At 39.2% G+C, this 25,685-nt stretch overlaps 10 protein-coding genes across 12 annotated transcripts; 9 read left to right on the forward strand and 1 right to left on the reverse strand.

The window, feature by feature from the left end:
* The first annotated feature begins 493 nt into the window (after positions 1 to 493).
* LOC106377522 (GBF-interacting protein 1) lies at positions 494 to 3,902 on the forward strand. Its single transcript, XM_048742166.1, has 10 exons — positions 494 to 545; positions 614 to 919; positions 1,398 to 1,441; positions 1,516 to 1,582; positions 1,670 to 1,742; positions 1,834 to 2,096; positions 2,239 to 2,488; positions 2,659 to 2,818; positions 2,934 to 3,344; positions 3,421 to 3,902. The coding sequence occupies exons 1-10, from the start codon at positions 494 to 496 to the stop codon at positions 3,643 to 3,645; spliced, it is 1,851 nt and encodes a 616-aa protein (XP_048598123.1). The 3' UTR covers positions 3,646 to 3,902.
* A 237-nt stretch (positions 3,903 to 4,139) lies between these two features.
* Positions 4,140 to 7,311, forward strand: LOC111199215 (ABC transporter G family member 26). The gene is made up of 9 exons (XM_022688712.2): positions 4,140 to 4,407; positions 4,494 to 4,771; positions 4,847 to 5,002; positions 5,088 to 5,271; positions 5,711 to 5,992; positions 6,073 to 6,357; positions 6,435 to 6,719; positions 6,785 to 6,892; positions 6,987 to 7,311. Exons 1-9 carry the CDS (start codon positions 4,210 to 4,212, stop codon positions 7,254 to 7,256), a joined length of 2,046 nt encoding a protein of 681 aa, XP_022544433.1. The 5' UTR covers positions 4,140 to 4,209; the 3' UTR covers positions 7,257 to 7,311.
* Positions 7,312 to 7,389: 78 nt separating this feature from the next.
* LOC106377520 (protein CWC15 homolog) lies at positions 7,390 to 9,174 on the reverse strand. The gene is made up of 7 exons (XM_013817770.3): positions 8,926 to 9,174; positions 8,642 to 8,748; positions 8,500 to 8,541; positions 8,315 to 8,405; positions 7,973 to 8,069; positions 7,771 to 7,874; positions 7,390 to 7,670 (listed from the first exon to the last, which is right to left on the reverse strand). Exons 1-7 carry the CDS (start codon positions 9,054 to 9,056, stop codon positions 7,547 to 7,549), a joined length of 696 nt encoding a protein of 231 aa, XP_013673224.1. The 5' UTR covers positions 9,057 to 9,174; the 3' UTR covers positions 7,390 to 7,546.
* A 161-nt stretch (positions 9,175 to 9,335) lies between these two features.
* Positions 9,336 to 12,912, forward strand: LOC111199218 (probable ribosomal RNA small subunit methyltransferase B). The gene is made up of 17 exons (XM_022688725.2): positions 9,336 to 9,558; positions 9,654 to 9,716; positions 9,853 to 10,007; positions 10,093 to 10,206; positions 10,285 to 10,350; positions 10,439 to 10,522; positions 10,628 to 10,714; positions 10,884 to 10,975; positions 11,065 to 11,125; positions 11,223 to 11,282; positions 11,385 to 11,445; positions 11,599 to 11,706; positions 11,829 to 11,947; positions 12,034 to 12,105; positions 12,190 to 12,275; positions 12,362 to 12,458; positions 12,533 to 12,912. Exons 1-17 carry the CDS (start codon positions 9,444 to 9,446, stop codon positions 12,662 to 12,664), a joined length of 1,572 nt encoding a protein of 523 aa, XP_022544446.2. The 5' UTR covers positions 9,336 to 9,443; the 3' UTR covers positions 12,665 to 12,912.
* A 409-nt stretch (positions 12,913 to 13,321) lies between these two features.
* On the forward strand, positions 13,322 to 13,997 carry LOC106375091. The gene has a single exon (XM_013814989.3). The coding sequence runs from the start codon at positions 13,409 to 13,411 to the stop codon at positions 13,811 to 13,813; it is 405 nt and encodes a 134-aa protein (XP_013670443.2). The 5' UTR covers positions 13,322 to 13,408; the 3' UTR covers positions 13,814 to 13,997.
* A 522-nt stretch (positions 13,998 to 14,519) lies between these two features.
* On the forward strand, positions 14,520 to 17,239 carry LOC106377517 (meiotic recombination protein SPO11-1). The gene is given in 17 exon segments (XM_013817767.3): positions 14,520 to 14,553; positions 14,556 to 14,630; positions 14,633 to 14,776; positions 14,856 to 14,955; positions 15,063 to 15,136; positions 15,206 to 15,307; positions 15,428 to 15,501; positions 15,574 to 15,590; positions 15,668 to 15,737; positions 15,822 to 15,858; positions 16,087 to 16,134; positions 16,226 to 16,284; positions 16,392 to 16,423; positions 16,510 to 16,615; positions 16,742 to 16,862; positions 16,935 to 16,998; positions 17,078 to 17,239. Coding segments are annotated over 17 exon segments (1,272 nt in total). The 5' UTR covers positions 14,520 to 14,534; the 3' UTR covers positions 17,208 to 17,239.
* A 150-nt stretch (positions 17,240 to 17,389) lies between these two features.
* Positions 17,390 to 18,850, forward strand: LOC106377516 (pentatricopeptide repeat-containing protein At3g13160, mitochondrial). Its single transcript, XM_022688735.2, has one exon. It carries the CDS (start codon positions 17,507 to 17,509, stop codon positions 18,707 to 18,709), a length of 1,203 nt encoding a protein of 400 aa, XP_022544456.2. The 5' UTR covers positions 17,390 to 17,506; the 3' UTR covers positions 18,710 to 18,850.
* Positions 18,851 to 19,115: 265 nt separating this feature from the next.
* Positions 19,116 to 20,731, forward strand: LOC125574915 (pentatricopeptide repeat-containing protein At3g13150-like). 2 transcript variants are annotated; one of them, XM_048746902.1, is made up of 2 exons: positions 19,116 to 20,196; positions 20,410 to 20,731. In XM_048746902.1, exons 1-2 carry the CDS (start codon positions 19,186 to 19,188, stop codon positions 20,503 to 20,505), a joined length of 1,107 nt encoding a protein of 368 aa, XP_048602859.1. In that variant the 5' UTR covers positions 19,116 to 19,185; the 3' UTR covers positions 20,506 to 20,731. The 2 variants fall into 2 exon arrangements, with proteins under 2 accessions (XP_048602859.1, XP_048602832.1); XM_048746875.1 differs by having other exon boundaries at positions 19,117 to 20,731.
* A 218-nt stretch (positions 20,732 to 20,949) lies between these two features.
* On the forward strand, positions 20,950 to 24,002 carry LOC125581513 (extensin-like). The gene is made up of 2 exons (XM_048747126.1): positions 20,950 to 21,611; positions 21,711 to 24,002. The coding sequence occupies exons 1-2, from the start codon at positions 21,545 to 21,547 to the stop codon at positions 22,151 to 22,153; spliced, it is 510 nt and encodes a 169-aa protein (XP_048603083.1). The 5' UTR covers positions 20,950 to 21,544; the 3' UTR covers positions 22,154 to 24,002.
* Positions 24,003 to 24,179: 177 nt separating this feature from the next.
* On the forward strand, positions 24,180 to 25,632 carry LOC106377514 (30S ribosomal protein S10, chloroplastic). Of its 2 annotated transcripts, none has more exons than XR_001275817.3 (4): positions 24,180 to 24,534; positions 24,707 to 24,745; positions 24,932 to 25,298; positions 25,393 to 25,632. XR_001275817.3 is itself a non-coding variant. In XM_013817764.3 (4 exons), exons 1-3 carry the CDS (start codon positions 24,298 to 24,300, stop codon positions 25,241 to 25,243), a joined length of 588 nt encoding a protein of 195 aa, XP_013673218.1. In that variant the 5' UTR covers positions 24,191 to 24,297; the 3' UTR covers positions 25,244 to 25,266; positions 25,393 to 25,632. The 2 variants fall into 2 exon arrangements, 1 of the variants encoding a protein (XP_013673218.1); XM_013817764.3 differs by having other exon boundaries at positions 24,191 to 24,534; positions 24,932 to 25,266.
* Positions 25,633 to 25,685: the final 53 nt, after the last annotated feature.

A 25,685-nucleotide genomic window follows, 5' to 3' on the forward strand; every position in this document is an offset into this window, starting at 1 on the left:
TTTTAATGGGACGCTTATATAAAAAGAAGGATTAATGTCGACAGTGGAATTTGAACCCCCGCGTTTTTACGGACCAGAACCTTAATCTGGCGTCTTAGACCAACTCGGCCATATTAACTTTGTTGTTAACCACTGAGTATCATGGTACAGATTATAAGTTAGTAACGTCAGCGTATAGAGAGATATTAAGCGGTATATTATGGGTTGGACAGTTCACTTTAGTTATTGTTTTTATATATTTACGTGGGTTTCTAAGCCCAAATTGAAGATTTTTATTTTTTAACCAGAAGATTTGTATTTTTTTAGTTAACAATCCAATATTATATGTACTTAATATTTAATAAAAATTTTAATTTTAATTATTATTATTTAATTAGATTTAAAATTATTTAAAATTAATAAATAATTTATTTATGTCACCGGTAAAATATATTTTTGGGTCCACCACTGCAGGTTTTACCGGGAGTACTAAAAAAAAGATTTAATGTCAACAATGGGTTTTGAACACACGCCCTTAGACCAACTCGGCCATGTTAACTTTGCAGGTAACTTTTGAGTATAGCGGTAAATATATGTATACCTTAGTGACGTCAGCGTATAGAGAGACATTAAGCGCTGGTTTATACGGGGAGGACTATAAATATATATGCTGAAGTCTTTTCTTCAAATCATCTCCTCTCTCATACTCTCTTTCTCTCTCCTCTCTCTGCTTCTCTCTCTCTCTCTCTCTACCTAAACATGACTACGAGCAACGGCGGCGATGTGGGGTCTAGGGTTTCGATTCCGGCCGATCTGCGAGAAACCTTTCAGAACATCAGGGAGTACACGGGGAAACAACATTCCGACGAGGATATCTTCTCCGTCTTCAAGGATTGCCTCAACGATCCACACGAGACCGCTCAGAAGCTCCTCTTTCTAGGTAGATTTGCCCTTAAGCTTCGTTAGGGTTTTTGTTTCCTGCTTAGCTAATTGAGTGGGCTTCTCCTAGGGTTTTGAAACTTTGTTTTGTGTGTTAATAGTTCGACAGGGTTATGATGTGATGCGCTTGTGTCGAGATGAGATTTATGTTTGGTTTGGTAGGGATCAATATGCCCTGGGAATGTTCAAAGTTGGAATCTTTTTTTAACTGATATGGAATATTCTGAGTTTTGGGGTTTATGACTAGGAACTGTTGTTTGTGTTCACATGTAAGATGATGGAACTGTGAAAAGAGATTTCTTTTTTAGCTCTGATTGTGATGTGAGAAATTTGGGTTATAGAATTTGGATTCTTTATACTGTTTCAAGATTATGTATTCCTAAACTTTTCTTCTCAAGCTTTGGTTTTTGTGGCATTTTTAGTTGATTGTATTGGTCCATGTACTCATAGATTACCATATGATGTTTGGAATGTTTCAGATACCTTTCATGAGGTGAAAGGCAAACGGGAGAGAAAGAAAGAGGTAAGGCTTTCTCATTGTTATTATCCTCTGTGGGCTGTGGCTAATTCATGATTACTTTGTGCTGCCTGTTGCAGAGTTTAGTGCCAAAGACAGAAGACAAGGGCAGGAATGGTCGGAGGAACTTTGCTTCAAATTATACTGGTGATTGTTGTTTTTTGTTCTCGACTAAATACTCTTTAAACTTTAGTTTCCCACGTCCATAAAACTAAGCTCTTTGTTGATTTTCAGGTGCTAATAATGGAAGAAGTGCAGGTTTTACAAGGCAGAGTGGTTCTAATCACAGAACAAGACGTCCCATGAAGTAGTATCCCATACATATCATTCCTTCTCTGTTTTTTACAGCCTTGATCGGATATTGGGCCTCCTAAAGCGATGTTCGTTTTTTTTTGCAGGGCGTCTAAGCCTGTGATTCCTCCAAGTGGAGTCAGTAACCCGAATATAACAGAAGAACAGCCTCCCTCCAAGTGTACTTCTTCTTCTGAGGATGTTACTGAGCTGACGAAGTCTAAAGCAAGTGAAACTGTACCTGTATCAGATTCTGTTGTACAAAACGGTACTCAGTGTGCTGTAGATGGAACTTCTAAGAGCTCACAGCAAGCATCTACTTCTTCTCAGCGATCAGCCACTTCTAATTGCGGTAGCCAGTCAGATCAAGGTACAGTTGCTCTTGATCTCTGTTGCTTCAAGTGCATTATGTATTCTTCTAGCTAAGCAGGTTTTTGTTCAGATTGTTTCCTGAGTTCGATTAGTCTCTTATTTGATACGACCTTTTGGCTTTTTTTCCTTTGTTGGAACAGTCACTAGGAGTGAGTCTGCAGGCTCAAAAGGCAATAATCAATCGCTTCTCAAGTCAGATGTTGGTGAACGGCCCCATGTAACGTTCCCTGCCCACCTTCAGGTTGCCAAAATGCTGGAAAATGGTCTGACGTTTGGGAGCTTCGATTCCAATTTTGTGAAAGAAACATGTTGTGATAATCTTACTTTTGGATGTGATGACTCCACTATCAAGTCTTCTCATGGGACAGCAGTCTATGGGGCGTCAGATAGGTTGGTGAAATGATAGCTACTTTGAGTAAATCCTCTAGTGTTGTTTCAAGTTTGCTTCTATATTCTCATGAATTGCTCAATAGTCTCAGATGAGTGAATCTTCATATACGATAATCTGTATTGAAACTTCATATAATTGCGTATTTTAATTACGATACTTTGGTTTGCAGGAAAGATATATCAACTTTTTCTCAAGATGATAATGAGATTTCGAATTCAGCACCTGAGACAGAGCTTGCGTTGCAGTCAAATCAAACTGTTCAACTTGTAGAAGGTTCCGAAGTAGATAAACTGAACGAGGAGTCTTTACCAATCAAAGACATTCACCAGGTCGGTTATGTTCCAGAGGCCCCCACACAATCTCATCATGAGGCCAACCTTTCTTGCTAGAGTATTTGAGTACAATGCTTAATCACTGACTTTTATATTTTATTGATAATTGCAGGCTGATGTTCCATCTATCTCGTATCCTGATCAGAGTTCCATAGCAGCCTCTCAACAGGCAATGCACCTTCTCAGGCAACAATACCCTCTAAACTTTTTCCCTTACGGTCTCTATTATTCCCAACCCTTCTATATGCCGCAACCATACATTCAACAGTTCTTGACCCCAAACGGGTTCCAACAACAGTCTTACTTACCACCTCAAGATGATGCTGCACTACCTCCTGGAGATAAACTCCATTCCCCTCAGATCAAACCAGGAAACAACACTGGAAACTCTCCACCTGCCTCATTTCCATCACCATATGATTCGTACGCAGCTGCTTTTAACCACATCCCATCACCACCCACCACCGTAAACTCTACCCACAAGGAAGTAAAGAAGGAAGACGATTACACGACTGTGCCACTGGTTAGTTTTTTTCTGCCTCTCCTCTCTCAGTCATTGCGTGTTGTGCCATACACTAACATGTTTTCCATGTGTGCAGAGTCTAGCTAACCTGCAGGCCAGTGCCATGTACAACTTATCCCTTCAGGGCCAGCCATTACCTTTTCCGACCTTGCACGCTGGGTTCACAGGAATATACCAACAAACACCGCCCATACTGCAGGCTCCAACTATATCTCCGGTGACTGAACAACCAATAGGACCCCCGCTCGTAACTAATCAGCAACCCCAAGCTGCCCCCACGAATATGGACAACAACTACTAGGTCAAGCAGAGTTACTCTGAAGATACATATCAAATTGGTAAGAAGAGATATTCAGGTCTGGATTTTTTGGAGTGATTTTGTGCGTACATACTTAGGAAAGATCACCCCAAGAGGAAGTTAGTGTGTGACAAGAGAGATAAATGGTGTGTCTTGGTTCTTTTGTAGACATCCATGTAGTAGTACTTTTTGAAACTGATGATGTCTGGTTCGTTTGTAGTTCTTCAGAATTTTACAAATATAAACAAGTTGTCACATTATCGGAGCATGTTCACTCATTCTACACCATAAAAATGAATGCCCTAAAGTAATTAAATTTGATTTTTCAATTTTCTTCTGCAAGTCAACACATGCATAAACTAAAAAATCTCAATTCCATTAAACTACAAAAGCATTGAAAGAATGTGGTCTACCAAATTAACACCATGATAAAAGGAAAGAAAAAGAGAACACAAAAAGTAAGAAAGTTGCAGGTTTGACACAGTTGATCCACACACTTTATTCCATTATATAACACAGCCCTACCTTAAGAACAACTCCTTGCATCACAAGACTATCCAAAAAAAAATGGAGATCAAAAGATCTACAGAAGAACTTGAAGACAATCATGTAATGCAGATCTCAGGAAGCAATGGCATAGTTCACAACATGGAGTTCATGTCCCAAGCTTACCTCAGAAACCAATACTCATCAGAAATTGACATCCATGAAGAATTTGTTTCTTCTTATCCTCATGAAGATGCTCCTCTTCCCATCTTCCTCAAGGTTTCTCCATCTTTCTCTCTCTTCTTTCTCTATGTTTACATTCTGTTTCACTCTACGAGACAGACTCATTGGTTCTTAATCTGCAGTTTGAAGATGTGGAGTATAAGGTGAGAAACATCCAAGCCAGCTTGAAGACAATGGTGTCAAAGGTGGTGACACATACTAATTCGGATCCAGATGGGTACAAGCACATTTTGAAAGGTATAACAGGAAGCACAGGTCCAGGAGAAATCCTTGCACTAATGGGTCCTTCCGGTAGTGGAAAAACCACTCTCTTGAAGATAATGGGAGGAAGGTTGACAGATAATGTCAAAGGGAAGCTTACCTACAATGACATTCCTTACAGTCCGTCTGTCAAGAGAAGGTTAGAGACGTGACACATGTGCATGCAAAGTTACATAGTTTCTCGTACATGTGTTCATCTTTTATCATTTTCTAGAATTGGATTCGTTACACAAGATGATGTTCTGCTGCCACAACTTACTGTGGAAGAGACCTTGGCATTCGCTGCGTTTTTGAGACTTCCAAGTAACATGAGCAAGGAACAGAAGTATGCTAAAGTGGAGATGATCATCAAAGAGCTTGGCCTTGAAAGGTACATTTTCTTCAAACTTGTGCTTGACGGTATATACACATTCTTCAAAGTTGTTCTTGATGATATATACACACATTCTTGAAAGATGCCGTCACACAAGAGTTGGAGGAGGTTTTGTAAAGGGAATATCAGGTGGAGAAAGAAAAAGAACGAGTATAGCATACGAGATTCTAGTAGATCCTTCATTGTTGCTTCTGGACGAGCCAACTTCTGGACTTGACTCCACTTCTGCCACCAAGCTTCTTCATATCCTGCAAGGAGTAGCTAAGGTGACATCATTTTTTACCTGCAAACAAAGTCTTGAAAGATATAGAGGCCTGGGATTTTGAACAGAACCAAACCAAAATTTCGGTTAGTTCGGTTCAATTCGGTAGGTTTATTAAAAGATTTCTGTTTTCGGTTTGGTAATCAGTTTCGGTCTTTCAAAAAAAAAAACTGTTAACCAAATTTCGAAATGAACGAACCGAATTAATCAAAATTTTGAACTGAAATTACCATAGTTTAATTGAATTTTAACCGAAATATAATCGAAACCAGAAACTTCAGTTAGTTTTGGTAAAAAAATTGAAAACCAAACTACATGAATACCGAACCGAACCATACTTTTTACAGTTCAATTCGGCAAGATTTAGGTCGAACTGAACTACCAGAATTCCGAACTACCCGCAGGTAATAATAGAAGCATAAGATTCTGTTTTTGTTTTGCAGGCAGGAAGGACCGTCATTACAACAATTCACCAACCGTCAAGCAGAATGTTTCACATGTTCGACAAGCTCCTACTGATCTCAGAAGGCCACCCTGCGTACTACGGCAAAGCCAGAGAAGCTATGGAGTACTTCTCATCTTTGAGAATCTTACCTGAAATTGCAATGAACCCAGCAGAGTTTCTTTTGGACTTAGCAACCGGACAAGTGTCAGACATTAGCCTCCCTGAAGAGCTATTGGCTACAAAAACTACCCAACCTGATTCTGAGAACGTGATAGTGAAAGTAAGGATGGTAATGAAGTCATAAGACTATACAACTTGTGCATTTAATGTGACTTAATCCTTGTGTTATAATAATTGCAGTACCTGCAACTAAGGTACAAGACAGACTTGGAGCCAAAAGAGAAGGAAGAAAACCATAGAAATAGAAAAGCTCCAGAGCATCTTCAAATAGCAATCCAAGTGAAGAAGGACTGGACGCTTTCATGGTGGGATCAGTTCATGATTATATTCAGAAGAACATTCAGAGAGCGGCGCAGAGATTACTTTGATATGCTGAGACTAGTTCAGTCACTTGGCGTGGCCGTTGTGTTGGGTCTTCTCTGGTGGAAATCAAAGACAGACACAGAAGCGCACCTTAGAGACCAAGTAATGAAATTTTACATAATTTTTTTTTGCGTTTATATTAAAGCTATAGGCCTCCTGATTATCTAATAAGCCTGTAGGTTGGTTTGATGTTCTATATCTGCATCTTCTGGACATCTTCATCGCTCTTTGGAGCAGTATATGTGTTCCCTTTCGAGAAGATATACCTGGTGAAAGAGAGAAAAGCAGACATGTACAGGCTAAGTGTGTACTATGTATGCAGCACACTGTGTGATATGGTGGCACACGTTTTGTACCCGACGTTCTTCATGATCATTGTCTACTTCATGGCTGGGTTCAGTAGGACAGTTCCCTGCTTCGTTTTCACCGTGTTGACAATACTACTTATAGCCATAACTAGCCAAGTAAGCACATAAAAGCTTGAGAACTTCTCTTTGTTTTGGAGACTGAAACATATGTAAAACTGCAGGGTGCAGGAGAGTTCTTAGGAGCTTCGGTGTTGAGCATTAAGAGAGCTGGTATGATCGCCTCTTTGGTGCTAATGATGTTTCTTCTAACAGGAGGTTACTATGTTCAGGTACAACTCATAACTTGGATGGATTACTCTTTGTTGTGTATGATAACTACATGCAGTTTTGAAATTCTAACTGCTTGATGCAATCGAAATGCAGCACATACCCAAGTTCATGCAGTGGCTGAAGTATTTGTCCTTCATGCACTACGGCTTCAGGCTGCTTTTGAAAGTTCAGTACTCAGCGGACCAAGTTTTCGATTGTGCGAGCAAAGGCGGATGCAGGACACTGCAGAGCTCATCATCCTTCGACACAGTCAACTTGAATGGTGGTCTAGAAGAACTGTGGGTTCTGCTCGCCATGGCATTTGGCTACCGCCTCTGCACATACGTCTGCCTTCGCAAGAAAATCAGCATTTGCCACCTTTGATAAGAATATGTAAAAGACCAAAATATATATAACACACAGATCAGAGATTACTCCATCAGGCTATTTCCAGTTTTGTAAGTGTCAATGGTGTCAGTAACGAATAAAGAGTTTAGTAGAAAGCTGAGAAATAGCATTAGAGTCAAGTGCACAAGCTTTTGATATAAACCATAAAACAATTGTTGGTTGGCTTCAGTATTAGTACAAGGGACATCATAAATCCAAGAGAATATAAGGCCTTTTTGTTCATTCAATCTCATACAGATAAGTAACAAAGAACACTCGTGTTCAAATCACTTCATGTATCTGTGTAGGAACTTTCTGTGGAAGTCATTCCTGATTGTATCATTGATGAAGCGCTTAGGTGCTTTCATTTCTCCACGTGCCTGATTCTTGAATACCACATCATCATCCCACCTGAAAAAGAGGAAAAATTAATTTTTAGCATCTGCCTGACTCCAACAATTCATATAATCCCAGGATTCAAGAAGAAACATGACTTCAAAGAGATGCTAACCTTCTTTTGACACTAAACGAAGTTGGAGTGGTGTTAAGCAGTGGGTTTCCTTTGAGAAGTTCCTCTTCTTTGGCGTTTAGCTCTTCCATCTGCTGCTGCTTTTCCTGAAAAAAACGTAAATAATACATATTAAGACGAAAACTTCTTTATGTTAATGTGTTTAATCTGAGCAGAATCATCTCACAGACAAGAACACCCTTACCTTCCTGAGCCTCTCCTCCACTCTTTCTTTCTTTATCTGGTCGAGTTCAGCCATAAGAGCTTCAGTGTCATCCTCATCATCGTCACTTTCCTCATCACTAACAAAGACAAACAGATCGTAAGATAACTTGAAGGAAATTATGACTCAGTTGACATGTGTCATCAAAAACTCTCGAAAAAGGATAACAAGGAGTTGAAACATTTTCCCTAAAATTTAGCAATCAATTGCATGTTCCCAAAACCATGGCTCAGATGAAAAGCATGAAAGCATTGAGTACATCCCTAGCCAAATTTATAGCACAAAAAAGAACTGCAACAGGAAGACAAGAATGGAAGAACGTACCTATCATCATCATCACTTTTGATATCAACATCAGAATCATCAGCATCTACACTGCGAGGAACAATCCGATCTTCAGGGTCCCTTTTAGAGCCTAAAAGCATGATACCAAAGTTAGAAAACACATGATCAAACTACATGTATTCTGTGACATATAATCAAACTTTAAAATAGTGACTTTCACTAACCTTCCAGTAATAGCTGATTCCCTCTCCTGCGATCTCTATCATCTAATGACAAAAACAACACCTCATTAGTTAAATAAAGGAACAAACTTTATAAAAAAATAATCATAGTGAAAAAGGCTAGAAATTTAATCGTCGGACTAACCACTGTAGGATTTGTCTTTGGAAGAGAAGTGTCTCCTCTCACGCTCTTCAAGCTCATCACGAAGATTCTTCTTCTCCACTTCCTCTTGAGTGTGTTGCCCTTCCCTCCTGCCCAAACCAAAACAAGAAAAGCAAGACGCGTTACGATACATACATCTCATAAACAACGACTAAACGAGCCAGATAGTATCTTCCAAATCTCATCAATCAAAGATGGATTCGATTCGAATTCGACATGTAATCGGATTGAATCGAAGAAAAAGAAGCAGTTTTGATAAATCTAACCTTGGCTTTAGAGTTGTGTGAGCTGCGACATCGCGAGACGAATACTTCTGAGATGCGCCGAAGATCCGAGCACCACCCTGCTCGTTACCTCCCTTGGCCGGAGCCCACGTTGGCCTAGCTGCAGTCGTCATCTTCGGAAAATAACCCTAATTCCCAAATCAACGAGACGATCAACCCCAAAAATCGAGAGAGAGAGAGAGAAGTCAAAGTTTTCGATTAATCGATTCGTTTCCAGAGAGGTTTACATTAAAACCCGGAACCGACCTGGAATAACTGACCCGGATCCGATAATAACTGACTTGAACCTGACCCAATAACCCGAATGTTAATTTTGCGGGAAAAAACACTGTTAGGCAAAAGACGGTTTTGTCCTCGAGTAAGCTAGAATTTAAACCCCAGCTTAAACCCTCTTTCTAGTAGAGAAGGTTCGTTCTGAAACTACGATAATGTTCAAAACTACAGCTTTGGCTGGATAGCTCCCAGCAGTAAACAAGTTAGATAGAAGGAGAGGAGAATCCATGGCGCAACTGCTCTCGTTTCGCGTCTATCTCTCAGCCGAAACGCAGAAAGCTTCTCCAGAGTCGTTTAAGCGGACCCAAAAGACTCGCAAACCGTTTACACCCGGTCAAAGAGGTAACTTGTTCAATCTTGTTTCTCTAAGAAAAAACAGAACATTAGTGGCAGTTCTCTACTCTTGTGTTCCGTCTTCAATCTCTGTGCTTATGCAGGTCCGGTGACTCCAGTGAGGAAACCTCAGAATCTGAATTTGGAGGTTTCTCCACATAGAGCTGGTACAAAGACTTATCCTTTCCTTTAGTTTAGTTTACACTTGGTTGATTTAGTTAGTGGTAGAGTATGGTCTTATAAGAGTCCTTGTGCACTAATATCTTATGGAAAAAAGTTTCTGTTTTGTGCAAACTTACACAGTATCTGCGGTCAGATTGATGAGAATTGAGTTCGGTGGTGCGTTTGCTGATCTTTTGAATGAGAAAGGCAAAGGGTCTGGGAGCAATGAGATGAGTTATGTTGAAAGAACTATCGGTTTTCGAACAAGAGATTTGGATGACCGTGATCTTAGACTGGTTAGTGCTTGTCCTAGGCCCCATTCAGTACAAAACTCCAAGAACTGTGGTTTTCTGAAAGTTAGTTATCTTGCAAAACACTTAGGTTACTGATGTTGTTGGAGGAACAATAAGGTGGAGGAGGTACCTTGATCATCTCATTGGTTCCCTTTGCCACAACGAACGGACATTTCGAAATATGGAGCCTCTTCTGTTGCAGGTATAAGTTCCCTTGTGAATTATTTTTGCCAGCAATTTGGTCAAGAAGCTTAGTCTATAACCTTGTTCTCTGTTGTAGATTCTCCGGATTGGTTTCTATGAGATCATTAAGCTTGACATGCCAGCATACGCTGTTGTAGATGAGGTATACAAGTAAACCCAGTTTTCTTTTTTATGCTTTGAAGGCTTTTTCATCTGATAGTCTTTTGTTGTTTCCTTGTCTCATTTTACAGAACGTAAGGCTTGCAAAGATTGCCCTTAGACCTGGTGCTGGAGATCTTGTCAATGGGATTCTTCGTAAGCTTGTCTCTCTTAAGGTTTCTCTTTCTTTCTTTATCCCTTTTGTCAAACTTTTACTCTTCGCTCGAGAGCTTAATACAAAAGAAAAAGCTTATAATGAATCCTGACGTAGGTGTCTGCAGGAAAAAGACGCCCTTCCGTTACCCAAAGTGGAAGGGGATGATCGTGCACAAGCACGTGCACTTGCTACACTTCATTCACACCCCGTTGTAAGTTCCTACATCGTTTTCTTTCGTTGTTAATATGAAGGTAGAGCTCTGTGATTGTGTGTTAAATCGAAACGTTGAACTTGTGAGGCTTTTCTAGATTACTTAGTCTTTAGCTGTGGGGATTTGTGCTAAATAATATGAAAGAAAATGTTTTTTCTTTTCTTATCAGTGGATGGTTAGGCGATGGGTAAAGTATCTTGGCTTGGATGAAGCCACTAAGCTGATGACATGGAACAACACTGATCCTGGATTCAGCTTAAGGTTTTGTCTCCAGAACTCATTTTGCTTTCACAGAAGGAAAGAAAGGTTATCAACTGTCACGCATATAATTTTCTTTCTGATGATATCAGGGCCAATATGGGAAGGGGCATTACAAGATCAGATCTTGTGGAGCGTTTGAACTCTTTAAAGGTATTTAGTTTTTTGTGTTAGTGTGTAAACAGGCACATGATTGTCTGATTTAAACGCTTAGTTTCTTACTTTCAGTTATGCTTTTCCTTTGCTGCAGGTTCCACACGAACTGTCCTTACACTTGGAGGAGTTTGTCCGCATCAAAACAGGATTGCAGGTGTTTATAGTGTCACCGTTAATTGTTAATCCTCGTTTCTTTTGGCTCCTTTCCTAGCGTTAAGTTTCACTTGGAAGTTGATCATTGACATTTTCTTTGCAGATGGTTGTGCAAGCTGGTTTACTCAAAGAAGGCATATGCTCTGTTCAGGATGAGAGTGCTGGTTAGTTTTGCTTTCAAAACTAATTAGACTGCTCCTGTGATGAGAAAAAAAAAAACAGTCTCCTCTTCATAAATTCTCCATGTAGCTAACAGATAAACGTTTGTCAAAGCATTCTTTTGATATTTAAACATCTTCCCACATCTGGTACTGTAGGACTAGTAGTCTCGGTGGTGAAACCTCAGCCAGGAGATAGGATACTGGACGCATGTGCTGCTCCTGGAGGGAAGACCCTTTTCATGGCATCTTGCTTGAAACGCCAAGGTAATATTACAAAGGCTAATAATCTTTTGCCTTTACTGTACATCCATCTATTTTGAGTATGTTCTGTGCCCTGCTTGACTGATTCCATTCCATTCCATTCTCAAACTGGCAAACTCGTGTAGGTATGATATATGCGATGGATGTGAATGAAGGACGGCTTAGAATCCTTGGGGAAACGGCAAAGTCACACCAAGTTAATGGACTTATCACAACCATTCATTCCGATCTCCGTGTCTTCGCTGTGAGTTAATACTGTTTGAGTAAGTGAGTTTTACAAGTGTGTTGTAAGCTACTCACATGCTTGCTTCCAACTCAAATGTGTTTTAGGAAACCAAAGAGGTACAATATGATAAAGTGTTGCTTGACGCCCCGTGTTCTGGACTCGGTGTCCTCTCCAAGGTTAACATGAGCCATTTTTATCAAACTGCTTTCTCATAGTTGAATAGTTTACTTAACATGTTCTCTCTTTCTGTGTGTTTGTAGAGAGCGGATTTGCGCTGGAACCGTAAACTAGAGGACATGGAAGAACTTACAAAATTACAGGATGAGCTTCTTGATTCTGCCTCCAAGTATGCACACAACATGTACATAGTTTTTAATTGTTCACTCGAGAAAAAACTAATACTTTTCTCTGTCTTAAATTAAAATGTCAAAGACTGGTGAAGCCTGGTGGGTTCTTGATATACAGTACTTGCTCGATAGACCCGGAAGAAAATCAAGGAAGGGTTGAAGCGTTTCTCCTAAGACATCCTGTAAGAATCTTTATAGTCCCTTTTCCTTTAGTTTACAGTGTCGATGTTAACAAGTTGTCTCTCTGATTCCACAGGAGTTCTCGGTAGATCCAGTAGACAGATTAGTTCCATCAAGTTTTGTAACTCCGCAAGGCTTCTTTTTATCCAACCCAGTGAAACACTTCTTGGATGGAGCGTTTGCAGCTCGTCTGGTTAGAGCCTTATGATGTAAAAGTCAAGCTTCTCAAGATCGTCTTGATGACAGAGAGAGTTGTGGTTCCATTTGTGTCTATGAGAGCAAAGAAGGTACGGAAACATCTTTTTGTTGAAAAAGGGATCCATGCATAGAGTTAAAGTTGTTATGAGAGATCTTGTAAACTTTGTAGAGATGATTACCTAGTGAATTGTTTGTTGGTATGTAAACATCGCGCTGTTATGAACAATATAAACAAAATACCTTGCCGTTTAAGCGATCTACAAACGGCGTGTCGTGTAGTTGTCAAAAGTATACGTTATGGGCTCCGAAGAAGCCCATATCATAGTTTAGTCGGCCAGATATAAAGTCGATAAAATCATTTATGCCAAACGGACAAAACTATATTGAAATGAAATGCCACTCATTATATTCTCTTGTACGATTGACTATTTATGGCAGAAAACATCACTCTTTGACTTTTAAACACAATTGCATCATCTTGTTTAAGTAAACTGTTACTAAAAGAAAATAAACCAATACCTTTTTAAGGAAAAACAAATATTGAAATCACTACAATAATATATAAATTTATGTGGTATTTATTTAAAGTAAAACGAATTGATATTCTAACAAATTCAAGAACACATGATTATTTTATTACTATACTAATAAAATAAATAAATTTCAACTTGACGTTTTCCTTGTCAGCAGGAGAATCTTTCCTATTTCTTTACGTTTACAGACAGTAAAATAAAGTCTAGAGAGAAGGTATCATATGAATATTGCTTCCCTCTCTCTCTCTCTTACATATCTATCTCTTGTCTCTCTATCTTTCTCCTGGTTAGCAAACAAAAGTCACAGATCTTTGATGGAGTTCCGAGAGAAGCTCTTACAGTTCAAGTTCCACATCGTCTTCGCCTTCTTGTTCTCTCTCCTCATCGCCGCTCTCGTGACTTTTTCTCCAGGTTTCCTCACCGTTTTGTCTTACTTCTGGCCTCTATTTCTCTCGACCGCTCTATTTCTCGCCGCCGTTTTCTTCTTCGCCCGGACCTCCGACCTTCAGACGTCGTCTACCATCTCCAGCGATGGCTCTGGCGTAAAGTTAGCGGCAGAGGGGATCCTTGACTATGTGGTCGGCGGACAACAGGAAGAAACTGATCTCCTTGATAGCTTCAACTAGTATGAGATATCTCTCTGTTTTAAGTATTTTCGTTAGATTATGATTAATAATAGAAAATAGTATTTATAAATGTAATAGTAGTTAACATGGAATAAGAATAAATCTTGCTTTATGCTGTTTTGTGATTCCTTCTGTGTATTATATGGTTACTGCTTTTTAGGCTCGAAGCTTTTTTGGATCTCTAGGTTCTATCACTTATTTTATACGTTACATGTTTTTTTTGAGAAAGGGCCTATTTTATACGTTACATTACATTGGTATGATTTGCTTTTCTTTAATCTTAAATCCAGCCACCGACGGGACATGCTGTTCATTTGTTTACTAATTTAACGTAAGAAAACAATGAAAATGTTACGATTGGTGTATTTTGGTTTGAAAAATACAGGATATGCCTTTTTATATATAAGTACATTGTTGTTTTATAATCGATTATTATCAATATAAATTCGCTATCAGATGATATAAATATGAATGTTGTATTCTATAAGGTGATCCATGGGAAAGAAGAAAAGATTAAATAATTGTATAGCATAGATTCATGCATTTTTTTTGGTACTTTCCTCGCGTGCCCGAGCATATAACTCATGAATAAATCTTGACCACTGAATCTTAATCATCCCTATCTATCTAATTTACCTTACGTGCATCAACGGTCGCAAAAAGATGACGTCAGTACGCCCAAAAAACGTTACGCAGTTCGCCCACGCGTTTTATAAACAACATGTCGGTTAAAGGATTGTGCGTAACAACTACGTCACGGAGTTTTCCTTTTTCATAGCGAGTGAAGTAATAAAACGGCACGCATGTTCTAATTTTAAGCTTATAACGGCAAGCACTTCGTACCCTTCCCCCTTCTCCTCGCCAATTACATTCTCAGTTCTGAAAAGGAAAAGAATACGAAGGGGGAGATGGAGGGAAATTTTCAAATTTCAGAGACGACTAATCTGCTTCGAAAGATCAAAGGTAACAGAGATCTCAAATTACAAATCCTAATTTTCGAATCGTGCGATTAGTTCTCATCTAGGTTGAATTTTTGAACCAGAGTTTACGCGATCGATCGTTGAAGATCTAGCCGAGGGAAAATCTCCAGAAATCTCCATCAATCGATTCAGAAACTACTGCAACGATCCAGAAGCAGACTGGTTCGTCTCTCTTCCCCTTCGATTTTCAATTTGTTACGTGCTTGACCTTGGATCGAGCGATTCCAGAACTAAGAATCTAGTTTACCGTTCGTTTCTGCTATGTTCAGTTTTTGCAGCTCCGATGAACCGAAAGGTCGGGAGATTCTCACGCTTAGGAAGAGATCGCAAACCTATAGAATCGGTGAGTCATATCTTGGTAGGAGTAACGAGTCAACGAAGCATTTTCATGTGATGTTTTTTTACCTTTCAGATATGTTGCTGAGAGTATTGTTGATAGTTCAACAACTACTTCAAGAAAATAGACATGGATCCAAAAGGGATATCTACTATATGCACCCATCAGCATTCAAAGGTAAATTTTGGAAGGATATAATTGTACCTTTAGTTATTAGTGTCTTTGAAAATGATTCTGCATCACTTTTTTTTTTGTGTACTTGGACTTTTAGTAACGCTTTCTTTGTCTGCTCTACAGCACAATCAGTTGTAGACCGCGCAATTGCTGATATATGCATCCTTTTTCAGTGTAGTCGGTACAACTTGAATGTGGTTAGTACTTGGAAATATTTATCACCTTCAATTTGAGTATCAGTATGTTATTATTCATTGATATTTTTGCAGGTTTCTGTTGGAAATGGGTGGGTACTTTTGACAGCGATTACAGTGCTTCTATCATGAGGCCTGTCCTTGTTTTAAGATCCACCTTGTGTTGTAGGTTGGTGATGGGGTGGTTAAAGTTTAGGGAAGCTGGAAGGAAGTTTGATTGTTTAAGCAGCCTGAATACTGTAAGATTGGAATATAAGATTTAGTTTTTTTTTTTTTTTTTTGGCATCTGGAAGTATGACTCTGAAAATGATTTTACTTTACAGGCATTTCCCGTTCCTGTTCTTGTAGAGGAAGTCGAAGGTATGATATATTCCTTAAGAGTATTTTCCTTTTCATCTCTTTTATTGTCTGCTGATATTGTCTTTAGGAGGTCTGAGGTTTTGTGGTCAAAGTCATATAGATAGCAGTTGTAACTACTAAACAATAATTTTGAACGAGGCTTTATGCTCTCTAGAGAATCCTATCCTTATCTAAGCTGACAATATTGTGGTCGGGACTGATAATTTGATGTCATCTTCCTGCTTGTAGATATTGTTAGTTTGGCAGAGTACATACTAGTGGTGGAAAAAGAAACAGGTAAACCGTCTCTATCTATATAGTCACCAGAAGATACTTTTCTTTCTTCGTGACTTAACAACTGATCAGTCACTTGGTTCATGGTCTATAGTATTCCAGCGTTTAGCAAATGACATGTTCTGTAAGATGAACCGCTGCATCGTTGTCACAGTAAGGACTGCAATTTATTCATTCTTACTGCTTTCAGTTTTGCCTAGTTTTCCTTTCCGTTCCTTCCGGTTTTTATTTAACATCAAAGGTATTATTGTTTTTGGCAGGGAAGAGGCTATCCTGATGTTTCTACAAGAAGGTACATAACTCAATTCAAGGTTCTTAGAATACTATAGAATCAGACATTCTCCTCTATTGACGAATGTATCATCGAATTCTCACCAGGTTCTTGCGACTCTTGATGGAGAAGTTGCAACTACCTGTGCATTGTCTAGTCGACTGTGATCCATATGGCTTTGAGATCCTAGCCACATACCGTTTTGGCTCCATGGTTAGATTCAGTTATAGAATAGAGAGATCATATAATTCGAAATATTTTACCGCCTGTGTTGTGTTGTTGAATGGTTTTGACTTATTTCACACTGATTATTGTTTTGCCTTTTTGTCTTTATGTAAGCAAATGGCATATGATATAGAATCACTACGAGCACCAGAAATGAAATGGTTGGGAGCTTTTCCTTCAGACTCTGACATATACGGTGTTCCCCAACAGTGTCTCTTGCCCTTGACAGAAGAAGGTAAGACCATTAAACATTTGTATTTGTCCCTTATTCACTGCTTTTCTGAGACCGATCAATTTTCACTCGCAGATAAGAAAAGAACTGAAGCAATGTTGCTTAGATGCTACCTGAAGCGTGAAATGCCACAATGGAGGTATCATCAAACTTCCATGTCTTTTTGTATTCACATATCATCCAAAAGCACAAAACTAACACAACTTGGTCTTTTAAAGGTTGGAACTTGAAACGATGCTGAAAAGAGGAGTGAAGTTTGAGATCGAAGCACTCTCAGTTCACTCACTCTCGTTTTTATCAGAAGTTTACATTCCTTCAAAAATGCGTAGTGAGGGAAGTTTCCATTGAGCTCTATAGGAGTCTCCAATTCAGCCATTCAGGTATCTCTTAGTAACACCAAATGAAATTAATCAACCACCTTTTTATTGATAAAGAAAATACAATTTATTATAATTTTCAATTCTGAATAATAAATTAAAGACCAAAGTAATAATGGGTTGTGTGTTTTACAAAACTACCACTCCCGGTTCATTTTCTTTCTAAAGTCGCAAACCTAATTTGAAGAAAGCCGTTCCCCTGAAACCCTTAAAACCTTTGGGACATTCCGACCTAAACAAAGACAAATCCTCTCACACACCAAACAAACGATGTCGTCTCTCTCTCGCCTTCTCCTCCGTGGCACCAACAGCTTCAGCACCCCCACGAACTGCCGCCTCTTCTCCGCCGCTACCGCGGCTGCAGCCGCAACCTCGGCTGCAGCCGCAACCTCGCAGCGAACACCGTCCCTCATCACCCTCGTAAACGACGAACAAGACCCTAAGTACATCACGGAGAAGTTCAAAAAGGCTTCCGAAACGGAGTGGTTCCGGAAGAACATAGCCGTCTATGAGAGAACCGTCCGCCGCCTCGCCGCGGCCAAGAAGTTTGAGTGGATCGAGGAGATCCTGGAGGAGCAGAACAAGTACCATAACATGTCAAAAGAAGGCTTCGTGGCGAGGATCATCAACCTCTACGGCCGAGCTGGTATGTTTGAGAATGCACAGAAGGTGTTCGACGGAATGCCTGAGAGAAACTGCAAGAGGTCAGTGTTGTCTTTCAACGCTTTACTGAATGCTTGTGTGAACTCTAAGAAGTTCGATTTGGTTGAAAGTATCTTCAAGGAGTTGCCAGGTAAACTCTCGATCCAACCAGATATTGCGTCTTACAATACTCTGATCAAGGGGTTGTGTGGAAAGGGTTCTTTGTCGGAAGCTATTGCGTTGATTGATGAGATAGAGAACAAGGGTTTGAAACCTGACCATTTCACATACAACTTGCTTTTACATGAGACTTATACAAAAGGGCATTTTGAGCTGGGAGAGGAGATATGGGCTAGAATGGTGGAGAAGGATCTTGCGAGGGACATACGTAGTTACAATGCTCGGTTGTTAGGATTAGCCTTGGAGATGAAATCAGAAGAGATGGTTAATCTCTTTGACGAGCTCAAGGGTAATGGGATCAAACCTGATGTATTCACATTTACTGCTATGGTTAGAGGATGTGCCTGTGCAGGAAAAGTGGATGAAGCCAAAACGTGGTACAAGGAGTTAGAGAAGAACGGTTTCCGCCCAATGAAATTGCTCTTTTCCTCGTTGCTTCCTGCAATGTGTAAGGCTGGCGATTTGGAGTCAGCTTTTGAGCTTTGCAAGGAGATATTCACTAAGCGTCTACTTGTCGATGGGGCCATCATGCAGGACGTAGTTGATGAATTGATGAAAGGATCAAAGCAAGATGAAGCTGAAGAGATCGTTGAACTCGCTAAGAAGAATGATTATTTACAGTTCAAGCTACATCTCTCTTCCGAAGAGTAGTTCATTAGCAAGCTTCTCTAGTCTATGTTTCCTCTCTTAAGTGTCTTGTTGTGTTGCACACTGTGAGACCAGTGTTCGAATAACCAAACTACCTTTGTGTTTGTGTGCTTTCTTTGAATTTGAGAATTTAGACTTCTTCCATTCTTTTTGTTGTTAATGCCTAAAAAACGATATGCAGTTAATGGTTTTACTAATAAAATGGCATGCAGTCGAGAATTTTACACATCTGTAAATACGCGTAAAGTAAAAAAGCTTTCTTTCCTCCTTTCGTTAACGGCACGCAGTTGGTGACTGCACAACTAAAACCGCATACAAACGATAATTTTACAAGAAAAACGCTGCGTAGTCGAGAGAGAGGGTCCTTGGCTCCTGGCATAGCAAAACGGCACGCGGTTCTATTTTGTCTAGACCTAGCCACTCGTCTCTGTCCAAAACCCAAAACCCTCACACTCACATTTCTACCTGCACGAAGAGCAATGAGCAAGGTGGGCTCCTCGCTGTACTCTCGCCTCCATGGAATCTTCAAAACCCAGAACCCAAACCAAATCTCCACCGTCAAGACCACCGCAAAACCCAGAACCCAAACCAAATCCAAAAAGTTCGTCAATAAATCAAAGAAACCCACAGCTTCTTCCGCCTCCGTCGCCGGAGGAGACGCAGTGACGTCCTCGAACGACTCAAAGCCAACGAAAGATTCAAACTTGACGAAGAAAGTAGAGAAATTCAAAAGATCCTGCGAGTCCCAGAGCTTCCGCCAAGTCCACGGACTCTACAGCGCCTTCATCCGCCGTCTCAGGGAGGCGAACAAGTTCTCGATCATCGACGAGGTCCTCCAGCACCAGAAGAAGTACGACGACATAAAGTCCGAAGATTTCGTCATCCGCATGATGCTTCTCTACGGATACTCAGGAATGGCTGATCACGCCCACAAGCTGTTCGACGAAATGCCTGAGCTAAACTGCGAAAGGACCAACAAGTCTTTCAACGCGCTTTTATCGGCTTATGTTAATTCTAGGAAGGTCGATGAGGCTATGAAGGTGTTCAAGGAGTTGCCGGAGAAGCTAGGTATCACTCCTGATCTCGTTACTTATAATACAATGATCAAGGCGGTTTGTCGTAAAGGCTCGATGGAGGATATATTGTCGATCTTGGAGGAGGTTGAGAGGAACGGGCTTGAGCCTGATATGATCACTTTCAATACGTTGTTGGAGGAGTTTTATAGGAGGGATTTGTTTGCTGAGGGAGATAGGATTTGGGATTTGATGAAGTCGAAGGACCTTGTTCCCAACATTAGGAGTTATAACTCGAGAGTGAGAGGTTTGACGAGGAACAAGAAGTTTGCAGATGCGGTTGAACTCACTGGTGTTATGAGAGCCGAAGGGATCTCTCCTGATGTTCATACGTACAATGCTTTCATCACGGGTTACCGCGGCGATAATAATATCGAGGAGGCTTTGAAATGGTACGATGAGATGAAGGAGAACGGTTTGGTTCCTGATACTGTGACTTACTGTTTGTTGATCCCTCTCGTTTGTAAGAAAGGGGATCTTGATCGAGCGGTTGAGATGTCGGAAGAAGCTATTAGGCACAAGGTTCTGTCTCGCCCCAACATGTACAAACCGGTGATCGATGGTTTGGTGGGTGAAGGAAAGATTGATAAAGCGATGCAGTTAGTGAAGGATGGTAAGTTACAGAGTTACTTTCGTTACTTACCAGGCTTGTCCACTGGTAAGAAGGATACCGCTACGGTTCCTGTCTCTTCAAGTCCGGTCGAAGCTAGCGTGGGGGACGAGTAAGAAATGTTGATCAGTGTTTAGGAACTGCTTTAACGAATGCGTTATAATGGTGGCTTCCTATCTTGTTATCAGTCGTTTAGATTTGTTAACCAGTTGACTCCACTTGCAAGGAAACATGGTTATATTGGTGTGTCTTGTGTTTTTTTTTAAATTCAATTCATAATTTTGAAATTTCGCTTTCTTTTATAGTTTCTCATGTTAAGGAATAAAGTTTTAAATTTTCATATTATGAAGATGAATATACATATACGTAAAAATCTATAAAGACAAAGCAATTTAAAATGAGAGAACTAAAGCTGGTTATATAAAATGAAGCTAGTGCCATTTCGTCTTTTCCATGATTATTTTAAGATGTTTAGCGTATTTTATATTTTTCAGACTCTAATGTTCATGATAAGTTGATAACTCCCTAACAATAAAATCTAGAACATGAAATGCATTTTAATTGTCCATGAACGAAACAAAAAAAAAATTCTAGATAGGACGGAGTTATTATTAGGAATAATAATACTTTTGATCAAAATTTGATTTAACAAAATGTTCAGTTGGAAAAACGAAGCAGTTGAGAGAGATAGGCAAAAAAATATTTCAAATATTTTAGTATTGGTGATTGGCCTTTGCTTACCAATGATTAATCTTTTACAATTAATGAGAGGTAATGATATCATGAAATGATCTTTCTGTTTTCCCTTCTAGTGCCCCCGCAGAATAAACAATTTTTCGGTATACAAAATATCCTAGACGACGCATTTTCAGGCAAGACAAGATTACATTAAACTCATGTATCAAAAAAATCAGATACACTTGCCTTAGTTAAACAAAGAACAATCTTATATTTATCACCTATATATAAAAGTAATTCTATAGATTTTCTTTCGTTAGACACCACCAATCAAACAAGCAAGGATGATGCTACATGGTTTTCCTCCAATGGATTTCTCTATGGATGTGGTTAGCGAAAACATGAGTACACAATTCTTCTCTTTTTAATCCAATTAATTTTTGATAAAATACTTTTCTTTAATTGCAGAGCTTGGAGATGCAAGTGAATAATAACTGTGACCTTTGCGACCAAAAAGTAACGGAAATTATGCAGTCTATCATTGGTACCATCTTCTTCTATATTTACGTGTTGTTGTTGTTAATGATGATCTATTCCAATTACGTTACATTCATTTAATATATATTTAACATTTGTTTTGCAGCTGTTTACTCTGTGACTTATGGCAATATAATGAAGCTGGAGGCTAGAGCTAACCCTAATTTGTTTATGGCGGTTGTTTATAAGTATCGCGATCACGGCAAGATCATAAGGCTCCACTTTGAAGGCGCACCTATCGCTCCTCAACCTGGAGAAGGAAGAGGAGGAGGAGCCTATTACAACGCCCCTCAAGTTAATTATCCATACCATTCTCCTTATGCTCCTCCACAGCAGCAGCTTCTCGCTGGAAACTTTGGTTATCCGATGTTGAAACCGCCTCCGCCACAGCAGAAGGAGACTCCAGAGGGGGTGTATAAGCAGCATACTGTGCCTCCTCCTTTTGCTATGCAGCCGCCACCGCCAATGCCGTTGTCTAGTTACTCTTACATTGAACCTCCCTATTGGCCGGTGGCTACGCCGAGTGGTGGTAAGTGTGTGATTATGTGATGTGTGACGAAGAATGGAGGCGTCTTGTTTTTGTCTCACAAGCTGCGTTTTGGTTTGTATTCGTGATCGCTGTTTTTTTTTAAATGCGATTGCGTTTATAGACAAGTGGACTCTGATTGTGTTTTCTTTTGTCTGAACAACAGTTATAAAAGACAAATCGTTGACTAGTGCCTAATCTGTTTGAAACCAGAATAAAGTTTGCATTTTAAGAGACATGTTTTATGATTGTATTTCATTTTTTAGAAGAATAGTGTCAGATAAATGATTGATAACGATCATTATGTACGTGCTTGTTGCTTCATTGCTGACGACATAATTTTTCTAATGCGTTTCAGACAAGTACCACGCATAGAGAATGCTCGATTTGCTAGTTTATTACTAGTGTCATGGTTTAAATCAAGAGATCAGAAGTGCCTTCATTTTTAGTTTAACTTTGGGATTGGCTTACACGAAAAAAAAAACTTGAAATCGGCGATAAGACCTAGCCAAAAAGTTGTTTCTTTTTGCATCAAATTAACTCTAATATATCTTTGGACACTAATTAAAATCAGATCAAATATTGGTGATGAGTATGAAGAGTGTTGGGTTCATCATCATTCCAATACACAATACGTCAAAATACCCATAGGAGTCCAAGGAACCATTTACTGATTATTTCTTACTTCAAACATGACCTCACTCTCTCATCATTTGCTTCTGGTGGTTATCCCACTTCACCTTTCCACCAAAACTATATATTTTGAAATTTGAGCTAAAAGAGAAAAAACAATTTTTAATTGTTTTAGCTATGCACCATAAGCTTCCTTTTTATGTACATGAAAATTATTGCATCTATTTGCCTTTTTTTTTCCTCCATCGTTCTATATAAACTCAAACAATACCATCTGAATGTTCCCTACCCAAAATAATGATTTGCTTGAGACTTTTACGAGTCTTGTGACTTCTTTGCGAATCTTGTTTGAGCAATATTATAGACGACATTTTGTACATGTATACATGTGTTTCGTTTTTTCTAAAGGATATATGTGTTTAGTTTGATCATCTTTTTCTTTCAATTTATATAAATCAATTCATCAGCGTAAAAGAGGGGTATTATAAAATACCTTACAATTTAAATATATATAAAAAGAAGTAGCAAAAACAAACAAAAACCTTTTTTTCTTTCAATAGGAATGGACCCACTTTGATTCTTAGGCCATCTGCATGGGGCGTGTCTTGTCCCGTCCCTTCTTCTTTATTGGGTCGAAAATAATTCAGAATGAAATTAAAATGGGTGGAACGTGCTGTAAGTAAGGGACAATCGGGCTCGTCCCGAAGGAGATGTGGCATCACGTTATTGGGCGATGGAAACGAAGAAGGGACGGTGGTTTCGGCTCATTCGCATTCGGAAAATTGAAATCGAAAATCGAAAAAGAAGAGCTCGATGGCGACGAACTGAAGCATCGAATCGAAGATCGATCCTTTCCAAATGAAAGCTACGACCTGATCTCCTCGTTCCACCTGCGTTTATATTTGTATTGGAATAAATGTTTGTTTGTTTTTTTAAATTATGATTTGTATTTTTTTAAAATTTTTTTGTAATTTTCTTAATATTTCAATTTTAATGTTAAACTTCTATCATATAAGTTTTATTTAAAACTTCTTTACATATGTTATCATTTATTCAAATAAAAAAATTAATTAAATAATAAACTAAGGGACAATCAAAGTCCCACTAATAATCCACTTAATCCCTTATCTTAGGTCCCTTAAGATAAAAGTTTAATTAAAAATGCTAAGGGACTTGAAACACAATCCCACCATTGTGGTTGCCCTTAGAGTGTGATTGTTTAACTTGATTCTTTTGTTTCCTTGCTTTGTCCACTAATTGAGTTTACTGCTCTATTCCATTGATAATTTTTTCTCTAAATTATTTACTGGTTTAATTTACCTACTTTGGGCCAATTGGTATTCATTAGAGTGGGCCTTCTGTTTTACTAAATGGGCTTTTAATAATTACATTCATCAATTAAAGAAAAAGAGAGAAAAAGGTAATTAGATATTGGATAACCTTTGAAGCGAAGCAAAGCTGCAGAAGAGAAGAGAAGAGAAGAGAAGCATTGAGTGGAAGAAGAAGAAAGATCGGTTCTTGGTTTGAGAATTCAATGGCGGTTTCTTCTGTAACATCATTCATATTACCACCCTCTTTCCCAAATCCAACCTCTTCGTCTTCTCCTACCAGACAGAAACTCTCTCTCCTTTCACTGCTTCCATCTTCTAGTTCTACTCATGGCAGCATTAGCTCCTCCGTCCTTAACAAACCCTCCTCCTCGTTCACGAACAAGGTCTTCGCTGCTCCAGAAACTCTCGATGAACCATCATCCTCTGAGGAATTCTCCGAGGTACACACTCTTTTTTTCCCTTCTGTGTCTCCCTCTCGGATTCTTCGATTTGTTTGCATAAGACAATGTTTTGCAGAATCATTACCATGTAGCATACGATAAAGCTTGTCCCTTTATGTGTGTTTTAGTCTTTGTTCTGGTAAAGTTTACTCCTTTTTTTGTATACTTTCAGGTTCCGAGCTCTTCCTCCAGAAGTGTAGACGCAGATAAGGTATCTTCCTGCTCACTACTAGAATGTTCGTTATGCACATTTGTCAAAGTTGTTGTCTTTTTTTGGTTTACTACGCTCTTAAGTGCCTTAATAATTTTCAGACCAGAGTTATGTTTTCTATGGAGGTTTTTGTGGAGATTAATTGTTTTGGTTGGTTAAGTTAGATTTGGTTTATTGTGTAAGCAGATGGCACCAAAGCAAAAGATTAGGATCAAGCTTAGATCATACTGGGTGCCTCTCATTGAGGACTCATGCAAGCAGATACTTGACGCTGCGAGGAATACTAATGCTAAGACGATGGGTCCTGTTCCATTGCCGACCAAGAAGCGTATCTACTGTGTTCTCAAGTCTCCCCACGTTCACAAGGATGCAAGGTTTCACTTTGAGATCCGGACTCACCAGCGGATGATTGATATTCTCTACCCCACTGCTCAGACCATCGACTCCTTGATGCAGCTGGATCTTCCTGCTGGTGTTGATGTGGAGGTCAAGCTCTGAAGATCAACCGTGACTTTACAGTGGTAACAAAAACACTCTCAAACTAATGTGTCTGGTTAGTGAACTGATTATAAAATCTTCATCAGAATAGAATCTAACCTCTTAATATCTTGATGCTTGTTCTTGACTAAAGTGTTTCTTCCTCACAGGTGATGGGCGCTTGCATTGCATGAACAGACTGTTTCAGATCAACTACACTTCTTAGAACTTGTAAGCCCTGTATCAACTTTTTGAGAGCCTCTGTAATGAATATTCTCTTGTTCTTGTTCTTAATTGACGAACAAATCAGCTAGTAAGCAAGTTCAAAGGAATCCATTTTTTGTATGTGTGTTTACTAATTGTTTTGCTGTCAACTGTTATAAATAAGTTCAATATATTTTTCTTTTGTATTTTAGTGGAATCCTTATTTGAATATAGAAATATGAATAGAAACATGAAAAAC

Source organism: Brassica napus, chromosome A1 (genome assembly GCF_020379485.1).
Source record: "Brassica napus cultivar Da-Ae chromosome A1, Da-Ae, whole genome shotgun sequence".
Taxonomy (NCBI): domain Eukaryota; kingdom Viridiplantae; phylum Streptophyta; class Magnoliopsida; order Brassicales; family Brassicaceae; genus Brassica; species Brassica napus.

What these genes read in the sequence shown, in the direction of transcription:
- LOC106377520 (XM_013817770.3), bottom strand. Translation starts at nt 9,056, where the DNA reads ATGACGACTGCAGCTAGGCCAACGTGGGCTCCGGCCAAGGGAGGTAAC. An exon ending in CAAAGACAAATCCTACAGTG is followed by an intron (nt 8,542 to 8,641) that starts GTTAGTCCGACG and finishes TTTTGTCATTAG; the next exon opens with ATGATAGAGATCGCAGGAGA. An exon ending in AAAAGTGATGATGATGATAG is followed by an intron (nt 8,070 to 8,314) that starts GTACGTTCTTCC and finishes TGTCTTTGTTAG; the next exon opens with TGATGAGGAAAGTGACGATG.
- LOC106377516 (XM_022688735.2), top strand. Translation starts at nt 17,507, where the DNA reads ATGTCGTCTCTCTCTCGCCTTCTCCTCCGTGGCACCAACAGCTTCAGC.
- LOC111199215 (XM_022688712.2), top strand. Translation starts at nt 4,210, where the DNA reads ATGGAGATCAAAAGATCTACAGAAGAACTTGAAGACAATCATGTAATG. An exon ending in AAAGAGCTTGGCCTTGAAAG is followed by an intron (nt 5,003 to 5,087) that starts GTACATTTTCTT and finishes CATTCTTGAAAG; the next exon opens with ATGCCGTCACACAAGAGTTG. An exon ending in CTGAGAACGTGATAGTGAAA is followed by an intron (nt 5,993 to 6,072) that starts GTAAGGATGGTA and finishes TAATAATTGCAG; the next exon opens with TACCTGCAACTAAGGTACAA.
- LOC106377514 (XM_013817764.3), top strand. Translation starts at nt 24,298, where the DNA reads ATGGCGGTTTCTTCTGTAACATCATTCATATTACCACCCTCTTTCCCA. An exon ending in CCTCTGAGGAATTCTCCGAG is followed by an intron (nt 24,535 to 24,706) that starts GTACACACTCTT and finishes GTATACTTTCAG; the next exon opens with GTTCCGAGCTCTTCCTCCAG. An exon ending in GAAGTGTAGACGCAGATAAG is followed by an intron (nt 24,746 to 24,931) that starts GTATCTTCCTGC and finishes TTGTGTAAGCAG; the next exon opens with ATGGCACCAAAGCAAAAGAT.
- LOC125581513 (XM_048747126.1), top strand. Translation starts at nt 21,545, where the DNA reads ATGCAAGTGAATAATAACTGTGACCTTTGCGACCAAAAAGTAACGGAA. An exon ending in AATTATGCAGTCTATCATTG is followed by an intron (nt 21,612 to 21,710) that starts GTACCATCTTCT and finishes TTTGTTTTGCAG; the next exon opens with CTGTTTACTCTGTGACTTAT.
- LOC106377522 (XM_048742166.1), top strand. Translation starts at nt 494, where the DNA reads ATGGGTTTTGAACACACGCCCTTAGACCAACTCGGCCATGTTAACTTT. An exon ending in CTTTGCTTCAAATTATACTG is followed by an intron (nt 1,583 to 1,669) that starts GTGATTGTTGTT and finishes GTTGATTTTCAG; the next exon opens with GTGCTAATAATGGAAGAAGT. An exon ending in ATTACACGACTGTGCCACTG is followed by an intron (nt 3,345 to 3,420) that starts GTTAGTTTTTTT and finishes CCATGTGTGCAG; the next exon opens with AGTCTAGCTAACCTGCAGGC.
- LOC125574915 (XM_048746875.1), top strand. Translation starts at nt 19,186, where the DNA reads ATGAGCAAGGTGGGCTCCTCGCTGTACTCTCGCCTCCATGGAATCTTC.
- LOC111199218 (XM_022688725.2), top strand. Translation starts at nt 9,444, where the DNA reads ATGGCGCAACTGCTCTCGTTTCGCGTCTATCTCTCAGCCGAAACGCAG. An exon ending in TGTTCAGGATGAGAGTGCTG is followed by an intron (nt 11,446 to 11,598) that starts GTTAGTTTTGCT and finishes CTGGTACTGTAG; the next exon opens with GACTAGTAGTCTCGGTGGTG. An exon ending in CCGATCTCCGTGTCTTCGCT is followed by an intron (nt 11,948 to 12,033) that starts GTGAGTTAATAC and finishes AATGTGTTTTAG; the next exon opens with GAAACCAAAGAGGTACAATA.
- LOC106375091 (XM_013814989.3), top strand. Translation starts at nt 13,409, where the DNA reads ATGAATATTGCTTCCCTCTCTCTCTCTCTTACATATCTATCTCTTGTC.